General features: G+C 42.2%; 1 protein-coding gene across 1 annotated transcript; it reads right to left on the reverse strand.

The window, feature by feature from the left end:
• Positions 1–416: 416 nt before the first annotated feature.
• Positions 417–3,977, reverse strand: LOC148034791 (organic cation/carnitine transporter 4-like). The gene is made up of 2 exons (XM_087679761.1): positions 3,516–3,977; positions 417–2,629 (listed from the first exon to the last, which is right to left on the reverse strand). Exons 1-2 carry the CDS (start codon positions 3,808–3,810, stop codon positions 1,017–1,019), a joined length of 1,908 nt encoding a protein of 635 aa, XP_087535887.1. The 5' UTR covers positions 3,811–3,977; the 3' UTR covers positions 417–1,016.
• Positions 3,978–10,583: the final 6,606 nt, after the last annotated feature.

Here is a 10,583-nt window from a genome sequence, read left to right on the forward strand (position 1 = left end):
GCCCATACAATGATTGGAATGGAATCATTTGGATGCTCTGATACCACATGTGATGTGCCACCTAAGACTGCTTTTAGGGCACGATGTTTGTGGCTTATCAAGAGGCAATTCTAAGTGGCACTGTCTAGTACTCCTTAGAATGACATGGGGTTAATCGCTTAGGTTTTCTTGAGTCCACATTGCGGCAGAAATGTTATGGTTGAACCCACTAGGATCGACCTAAATTGGGGTTCTTGGATCAACTCAACTCACCTAAAGTACTTAGATTTACCAACGTAAACACCAACAGTAAATGACATAGAACTTGGAAAGTGACCTCACAAGGCACCAAATTTTATAGGGATATGGTCTTATGCACCCACTTTTACCAGTATAAGCACCAGTAACAAGCTTTGGATTAATATTCTTGCACCATACAAAATTGATTGGAAGCATGAAACCGTGAAGACTCATGACTTGTCCTATATTCAACAAGTACATAGAATGTCCTACTTCCTCTTAGGTTGCTACTTTTCACATTTGTGGCACACAAACAAGATGTAGAGCTAGAGCAGCAACCATCCATCACAAGGTAACCATCGACTTGCATACTACATTTGAAGGCCTCCCTTACATGATAGGCATCTTCAGTTTGTTGACACTCGCAATGGCAACCTAGCTTTGATTGTCCTTGTAGTAAGTTGCGTGTAATTGATGCAACACTTTCAACCTCTATATTCCACTCTCATGCGTACATGCTTGTATAACTTCAAAGTTGCTCATGAGGAGACAGGAGATGCCATCTTCTTGATTGATCACTTCCATCGTGGCCTACGTGACACAATTTTTTCAATAAAGACCTTGAGAATAAAAAAGAGCTCAAAACTTCTTGAAAATTTAATTTAAAAATAGTAAAGACATGTAATTCGATTCAAGAATCCCTCCAAAATTTTGAGTTGAACCTTTTTCGAAAATCCGTTGGAATGGTTAAAAAAAAAAAACACCGACTGAGGTTGATGCTGTCGATGGAGGTGCTACTAAGCCAGCTGCGCCTTCTCCATGCCATGGAGGGTTTCGTACATGGGGGCGTTGCGGGTCTCAGGGAGCTGCAGGGCGAGTACAGCCCCCATGAGGGAAACCCCCCCCAACAGCCCAAATGGGAGCCATGGCTGCACCTCCCCCAACAGAGCTGTGGCCGGAGACATGATAGCCCCCACCTGCGCAGCCTGGCTCGCCACCCCCATCGCCGCATTCCTCACCTCGGACGGGAACAGCTCCGCCGTGTATATGTAGATCAGATTGTATGCCACCGCCACCCCGAATATGCCTACCAGCCCACATGCCAGCCTTCCATTGGCCCCAGTATCCCACATCAATGCCCCAGCCGTGCAGGCTGTTCCTGTCATCAGCATCACGCTCACTAGCATCGCCTTCCGCCCCACCGGCTTGAGCAAAATTGCAGAGATTGCTAGCGCGGGAAGCTCCGCTGTCGCATTCAGCACAATGTTCAGGTACAGGTTGCTTCCTATCCTGGACGCGCTCAAATTTATCCCATAGTAGGTGATTTGGACATCTAGCCAGATGCACATCATGATCAGCATCCTTGTTCTGGTGATGGGATTCCTGAATATGTCGAAGATCGTCGCATTGCTAGCAGGTGGATGTGTCTTGGAGATCGGAAGGTGCTGAATTTGCTCCTCAGTCCTGATGTTTTGGTGTGCGATTTGATTTTGAGCAGACTGCATCTTGGAGATTGGGAGGTGCTCAATTTGTTCCTCAGTCCTGATGTTCTGGTGTGCAGTTTGATTTTGAGCATTTTGGGATATTGGATGAGGTTGATCATTGAAAGGTGGAATGTAATGGCTTGGAGCATTGCCAGCGCTCTCCATGCAACAAAGGGTTGAGTTTTCAGGCTCAGGAGCCTGAAGCTGTGCAAGTGTTTGCAGGTCTAGATGATCATTTTGAGATTGAGGATCATGAGCTTGATTTGATGGATTCCTTAAAGGACATCGAATTTGAACATGATTGTTTTTTCCAGTGTTGTTCAGGCAGTCGGTCACAACGCATATACTCTCAGGTGGATCGTAGTCGTGATCCTGGCTTCTAGCCGAACCCTGGATATTCCATTGTTCAGCAATGGTTTGGTTGCTGGAGTCCTCTTGTTCTTTGTCTAGCTTGATGCCTGCGGGAATGCTTCTCCCATTCCTTTTTGCTATTTGATTCATGATAGCCATTGCATCATCAGCCCTGCCTCTTGAAAGATACCAGCGAGGTGACTCGGTTAAGAAGGGCAATGCCAGAATGCAGTACAGAAAGCAGGGTATGGAGATCAAAAGGTAGAGGTGTCTCCAGGAGCGCATGAAATATGCGAAGGCTGAAAGCATTAAGATTCCACCTGAGAAGAAGTAAAATGCTGACATAGCGACAGGCCCTCTCTTTGCAGGTCCAATATTTTCAGTTGCCAACACAAAGCAAGATAGCCCCATACCACCACAGTTGAACCCTGTTGCACTCCTTAGAAGGAAATATGTCCAGTAGTTTGGGGAAAAGGCAGTCAAAAGGCTGCATATAGGACTCAGGCAGCAGGTAAGGATGAGCACTCCTTTTCTGCCAAGAAAGGAATCAGAAAGGCTGCCATAGACTCCAGCTCCTGTATTAGTGAAGTTCCATTTGTGATAATTGAAATGCAGTATTGGAGGAGAAGTTTCACCTTACTATATTCAGGATCTCATTTACACTAATCCTGGTGAACACATATTTGCAGATTCATGAACCCTTATCCTGGCTAACACCCAAAATTTTTCTTGCAATGGTCAATAGATGATGTTCCCTAGTCTATGCATTCTGTAGACAGATTTCACTCAGGTAACTATGATAGATACAACTTAATCTTTGATGGTTAGTTAGCAAAGTACAAAAATGCGTCGTCCGGATTGAGGTAATTAGATCCAGGTGCACGAAAATTGTCAGTCTGGTTGGTGCAATCTTTTGTACAACAAATGGTCGTGGCCAATCTAGGACTTCTGTTTGCTTATTGATTGTGTTTCATCTCAAGGCATGTGTACTGTTAAAACAACGTGAGGTGATGTTTGCAGCTAATTACGATACAAGTTTAGTCAAGCAGTAGAACAGGTGTGCATGGGCTTGTTTGCAGTGTCATCAAAAGTTTCAAGTTACACACTTGCCTATTCCACATAGTACTGATATTGGGCTCAAGTCCAAAACCATGAAGGAAAGGATACCCAACATCTTTTGGAATTCATGACACTCAGGTGGATTGTGCCAAGGATACTCTCGTGTAGAAGTCTGCATGAAATGAGACACTCAGGCGGATTGTGGGAGACTATTTGTGGAATGGTGCAGAGGTATTTGGATGACATGCGCGGGGTGTGTAGTTCTCATTGAGGCTATTTGTGTAATGATGCACAAGTATGTGTTTACTTTGGATGATGAAAGCGTGACGTGCAGTTCTCATTTCCAGATGCAAAGGCGATATAACAATAGCAAGAATAGGGGAGTTTTTGATGTTTGCTTACCCAGTAGCGCCCCAAGAAAGTAGACACTCTGCACCAAGCTGATCATATACTCTTTGCCACAGACAAGCCCCCACTCAGACACTGTAGACTGGCTTGTGCTTCCAACCCACATCCAGGCTGATGCATCCATGGCGCATATGGAAGAGCTGATGTTGCAGGATGAGCTGCTATTATTAAAAATTACAGGCCTCTCTGATGTATCCATTGCTTCTACAGAAGACCCACCATGACTAGGATATGGAGTGGTGGTGGAAGTAATGCAAGCCCACTGTGGGGTGCTGTCTGCAAACACCATGGCAAGGGTTAGAAGGGCGTGCAGAGCCCATGCAAGGCTTGAGAGGGTGAAGTGGAGCTGTTGGGCTGGCCCGAATTGGCCAGCCCATCTCTCAAGGACTTGATCGATAGTGTATGTTTCGTCTGGGGATGACACCAGAGGCGCGGAAAGGGCTGATAAGGTTGCATCAGCTGGAGCCATCGCAGCAGGGGAAGTGCGGGGAAGAAGGGCCGGACATTAATAATTTGATATGGAGCGCTCACATTACATGAAATGTACAGCTCCTTTGTTGTTTTTACACGTACCGCTTAAGAACATATTTTATTTACCTCCCCCCCCCCCCGCCCGGGGCCCTCTTGCAGCATGGCGCACGGTGCACCTGTAGTCTTCCAAGTTCCAGTACTTCCTCGTATTGAGTTTCGAGCAGATGCTGGAGCCTGGAACATAGCCAGGATTTTCTCTCCCCAGCTCATCATCATCATCGACAATTTGGCCTTTCTTCTTGTCTTTTGAATCGATACTTGTGGCAGCCTGCAGGCCTTTGTTAGTTGATTCTTTTAGTAGAACTTGCCGTTTTAACTTCTCCCAATTACCACTAACCAGATGAAGGCAACAGTGATTGCTAGATGACAATAATTGCACACGCCCTTTGGGAATGCCCCGGCACGTTGTCATAAACCTGGTCGAGGCGAGAGATACAAGTAACTTGTAGGCTGTGACCTATCACCTTAGTCCTCCAAGCTCCATTAATGGAGCGTAATATTCTCGAGTCCTGAGTCCTAAGTTCCAACTCTCGAAGTCTCGAGTCTGGACACGATTCGAGAGAGAGAGAGAGAGAGATTATTTGATCTATTACAATTTGGTTTATCAATTGTAAATTATAATGAAACTAGGTGGCATAATTCAGGAATGTGATTATTGGTGATTATTGATTTGCATAATTCATAGATGAATCATGTATGTAGACTCAATTATTATATGCTATAAACATAAGTGTGTCTAAATTTAATGTGGTCTTCATTTAGGACTTTCCTTTGGATATTAAGGGTGAGGGCTTGAGAATAGTGACTTTGTGGAGTGGAGGTGGTTCATAATCTCAAAGGGCTTTGACTGTACGATGCTCTTGCTTTTGAGATCAAGGTACGAGCTCTAAGCTTTATCTCTTTGTTTTTTAAAGCACTATAATAATAGTTCATGCAAATTGATACTTTATCATGTATGTGTTTTAGTATACATTCTCAATGGCACCCAAAAGAATGAAGAGGCAAAAGACTCTGAAAGCAATGTTTGGTTGGGTAGCTCCCTCTCAGGTTATTGAGGAAGCTGCTAATTGTCCTCTTGATTTTGATCTTAATGATGATTTGCAAGAAGATTTAGATATGCATGGTTTGGAAGGGTCAACTTTCACACAAAATGCTAGTAATATGCATGGCTTGGATGGGGAACCTTCTTTGGAAAATGCAAGTAATGCTTCAAATGCTCAAGGAGAGCAAAAGCAAGGTTTGGTAAGGAAATTTAGAGCCCAATGGAAAGCAAAGTCTCCTTGGCTCAAATATGTTGCAGGATGGTGAAAAGGGAGTTATGAAATGCGAATGGTGCGAGATATGCAAAGTGTCAGGTCCATGGGGTATGGGAGATGGATGTATTACTACGCAACATGATGCTATCAAGGTACATGCTTTGTCTAGCGGCCATAAAATGGCAATGGCCAAGTACACTTGTACAGTGGAAAAAAAAGCAAAGCCAATTCCAGTGCACATGGCATCAATAGATGATGCAAATAAGGCGAGGATCATTAACACCATGAAACTAATGTATTATCTTGCAAAGAAGGACAACTCGATCGCCTCATTTGAAGATCTTTATGACTTGGCTATGTCTCTAAATGTTCCAAATATGCCGAGGACTACAGAGTACTCTTCCTATACAAGTCGATACGCAAGCATTGAGTTCCTTTTAGAGATGTCAAGTCAATTGTTGGAAATGCATATTGTATCTATGCTAGATTCTCCATATTTCTTAGTGATGTTGGATGAGAGTACAGATAGAGGACTTGAGATGCATTTGATAGTATATGGTACTTATCTTGCAAGCAAAGGGGTGGGGGTTAAGCAATCGAGTTTTATGGGTATTATGACATTGATAGATGGAAAAGGACAGACCATCTATGATGCTTTGATGCACTTTCTTAATGCAAGAGGCCTATGTAAGCAAAGAATGATTAGCTTGGCAACTGATGGGGCATCATGTATGGTTGGACATAAGATAGGGGTTGTTGGGGTTCTGAGAAAGGACTTGCCAAATTTAATTGCAATGCACTGCATTGCACATCGAGAAGCTTTGGCTGTTGGAGATGCTTGCAAATTATTTCCGAAGCTTCTCTTTGTAGAGAAGCTAGCAAACAAAGTGTATTCATGGATCAATAACTCATCTAAAAGAAACAATGAATTGATGTCTCTTTTAGAGATTATGCAGCTAGAGGCACATCGACCATTACAAACTCATGCAGTTAGATGGCTTTTACGAGGACAAGTCGTGGAAAGACTTGTTGCCTTAATGCTTGCTATCTTGACAACTTGGAAAAATGAAAAGTTGATGGATTGGTACAATAAAGCTAGACATTTTGTTTTGCAGTTTTGCATTCATATGATGGCTGATGTATTAAAAGAATTGAATTTCTTGAGTCTAAAGTTTTAGGAAGAAATGGTGGATCTAACAACCATTGGAAGTGCTATTGATGTGGTTATATCAAAGCTTAAGCATTGCTTTTTTAGACCCATGAATTTCGCAGAAGATACCACATACTTATCAAAGTCCTTGGGATGCTCTAAAAAAGGATACTTAGAAATGGTTGATAAGGATGGCTATATACATAGACATGAATTGATATATAGACCGCTTCCTAAAGGTAAAGACAAAGATGATGCATCTAATGGGAAGAAAAAGGATGTTGAAAAGCAAGATGCTCCAATTATAAGACCACACATTGATGGTACTTTAAAATCTTGCATGCAGCTTGCAATGGACTATGTGCAATGTTTGATAGATAGTCTAAATGCTCGTTTTCCAGATCTTCCACTTTTTAATGCTGTAAAGCTTTTTAGCCCATGCTTTTATGCTCAAGATGATGAAATTAGAGAGAAGAATGCTAAGAGATGGCTTGATAAGTTGGTACAACATCTTCAACCATGTGAGGAAGGAGAAGAACCATTGCATCCCTTGGTTGATAGAAAAGCTTGTGAACAAGAGTTCTTTATGTTTATTGAGACTCTTTGCTTAAATTGTGAAGGGCTCACAATGAAAGAAACATGGTGAGCATTTTCATTAATGAAAGAATGGCAAGAAAGCTTTCCTAATATGATGAAGTTATGGCAAGCTGTTCTTGTTATTCCAACAAGCACTGTGGCATGCGAAAGAGGTTTCTCACACCAAAATATGATTAAGGATGCAAGAAGAACATCAATGTCTTTCAAGACTTTGGATGCTCTCATGCGTGTTGCACTTACAAGACCAAAGCTAGATGATGTGGAATGGAATAAAGTTTTTGAGATTTGGCAAGATGCTAAAGAACGTAGGATATATGATGTTTGAGTAGTGCAAGATGTATGATGTTGGGTATCTTCATTCCTTAGTGAGTTGAGTCCTTTTCCTTTTGTGTTTTCCTAAAGGCATGTCAAAGTGGTTGATTACCATAGATATTTTAAGCATCCAAGCCTTTACCCATTGTCGTTTTAGAGCTTGGATTTTTAAGTGATTCAAATGTTCGGATTCGTGTATACCTTTACATATATAATTGGAATTTGCATTGATTTATCCTAAAATTTTTACGAAAGGGAATTTTAAAGGGGATTTTTTTTCCCCCACGTCATGATGGGTAAAATGAAGGGCAAATATGCTTTTAGGACGTCTACTAAAATACTCATGAAGGGCATCCTTAAACATCAAAAGGCAGGCTTGGCTACAGCCTACATCGGTCAACTAGAGCAATGAGCATACTGCATCATGATTCAGTGACCAGTCCATGCCGCATGGTCCACCACTGTGATCCATATGACTCCTGACTCCTGAGTCATATACCGACTGTAGTCTGCGCAGCATTGCTTGTGTAACACGCGCCTATAGGGCCTAGGCTATCGCTGAGCACTGAGCAATGAGCAACCTATAGGCCCTAGCTATGCCACTATAGGAAGTCCCCCTGGCAGCCTACAGGCATCGAGGCCCAAGCTATGCCACTATAGAAATGCAGGTGCTGGAGCCTGGGAACTAAGGGACTTGAGACATGGGTAATGGGAGACTGGAGTTCGAACTCCTCACTGCTTAGTCGCATTTGTTGAAGCACTCGCCAGTGTGCGTGCAATCTATTATCTAATATCTATGGTACTAGGTAGAATGCAAACTTCGAACTCAGTTTAGGATGAACTTCAAAGCATGCTGCATACCTTTTGTGAGTTAGGACTCAAGAGTCAGGAGCTTGATCCACGGGTGATGGACGGTGAGGGGCCTCCACATTGCACACTGCATAGTCCACTGAGCACTCTCAGAGTCTCACAGTTCACTATCTCGATTCTCAACTTGCGCATGTGTACGATGTACCTCGGTGACCAGTCCTCAATCCTAGTATCTAGGTTACGAATCAAGATTGAAGATAGTACAGTGTATAGTGTACTCTAACTTTTGCAAAAATCAAAAAGCCAAATTTTGATAAAAGGTAGTGGGCACTGGGCACTGGCCAGTGGGTCATGACTCATTGGTGGGTAGTGGTCACTAGCCCATGGGCATTGTTCCTTGTCCTTGGGCTAGACCATGGCCCATCATGATTCATCCAATGATCCATGCCACATGGGTTTGTATTAACATTTGACTTGCCATTTTTAACTCTACTCGTCAAAATGACACTCTTGTAAAATACATGCACTTCAAAGGTGATGTGCAAGTTAGAAATGCAAAAGTAAAATACGTGGACCTAAAAAAGTGCATGACGCCCTTCAAAAAGCAGGCTTGCGCCCCCCAATTCCAAGGTCATCTTGTCGTCCTTGAATCCATGAGAGTGGGGTCACAGGCAGACTTGCCAGACCTTTTAAATCTCAAATAAGTCAAGTTTGATAGTTGTGATATGTTTTTTTTCTCTTTTACTAAATTTATAGTCATCTTTACTTTTGTAGCAACACACACACACACACACACACACACACACACCCCACGCATGCACGCACGCACGCACACACACACACACACACACACACACACACACACTCTCTCTCTCTCTCTCTCTCTCTCTCTCTCTCTCTCTCTCTCCAAAGGATTCTCTTGAATGAACCTTCACATCATGCACATTCTCAAAAAGAAAAACCCATCTATGATCTCACCCAATCTTACCCAGTCACATGTACAATGGCCAATCACGCATGCATGTGTCATGTGAGAAGCTATATTCAATTCCCAAGGATGAACTAATGGATCTCTTGCTCTACCCTCATGGGGCACTCTTGAGAGTATGTAGTAAACTTACCAAAATGGTATCACCTTAAGAAAATGCTTCCTAAACAATGTTGCACTTGTTTGCTGAATTTAGTCAAGAGGACTTGTAGTTGGCACCTCATTTTTTAGTTTTGGAACTTTTTTGACCCAATATATATTCTTATATTTTCGCGTCCAATATAAATGAATGATAGTTGACTTAGGCAATGTGATTTGCTCGAGGAATATCTTGTGCATGTGTAGATATTTATGTAAGCTTGGCATACAATATTGGCTTTAAAAAGTTCTTCATGTATGGCAAGTGAGATAGGAATAAATTCATTGACTTGGTTTTCTATGTCCTCAATAGAAAATCTATTCTCCTAGTTTGTTTCATCTCCTCTTAGTCCTTATTTTAGAATTCTAGTTAGGGCATGCTATTTTACTGGTTGATGTGCACAATTGTTTAATCAATTGAATTACTTCAAGTTACATAAAGTCCACTAAGTCACATGTCACTTTGATTTCTCTTTTCTTTTTATATTAATTTTCCACACGAGAGAGAGAGAGAGAGAGAGAGAGAGAGAGAGAGAGAGAGAGAGAGAGAGAGAGAGAGAGAGAGAGAGAGAGAGAGAGAGAGAGAGAGAGAGAGAGAGAGAGAGAGAGAGAGAGAGAGAGAGAGAGAGAGAGAGAGGGAGAGAGAGGGAGAGAGGGAGGGAGGGAGGGAGCGAGGGAGCGAGGGAGCGAGAGAGAGAGAGAGAGAGAGAGAGAGAGAGAGAGAGAGAGAGAGAGAGAGAGAGAGAGAGAGAGAGAGAGAGAGAGAGTGTGTGTGTGTGTGTATGTGCGTGTGTGCGTGCGTGCAAAAAATGCATGTAAATTATAGTGGACTCCACGTGGACTACTTGAGAGCTAGAAAATTCCTACAATTTTTTTCACAAGGCCTCTTTGATTCACATGGAGTACTTAAGAGCTAATAAATTCCAACAACTTTTTCACATGTCCTCTCTTTAATTCTCATTGTTCAGTGAAGGAAAATCAACTTATGCATTGTCCCAATGATGTTACAAATTTACAACACCCTAATCAATAGAAAAAGAAAAACATCGCCATAGATCTCATGCACTACCTCTTACTCTCGCCTTCAATTGTATCCTCACCCTAACCTCACTATTTAAGTATACAAGTCTACTAAACAAAAGATGAATTTAAAGTGTGGATGATAATATGGAAAATAAAAAGGTTTAATGATTCAATACTAAATACATAATGTAGTCTTTACACACATTAATGATTAAAGTGAGCAATACTAACTATGCTTTAATAGTCTTTACTAGTAA

The sequence above is a fragment of the Lygodium microphyllum genome, chromosome 6, assembly GCF_053477565.2.
Source record: "Lygodium microphyllum isolate KBCC chromosome 6, Lygodium_microphyllum_v1.1.10, whole genome shotgun sequence".
Taxonomy (NCBI): Eukaryota; Viridiplantae; Streptophyta; class Polypodiopsida; order Schizaeales; family Lygodiaceae; genus Lygodium; species Lygodium microphyllum.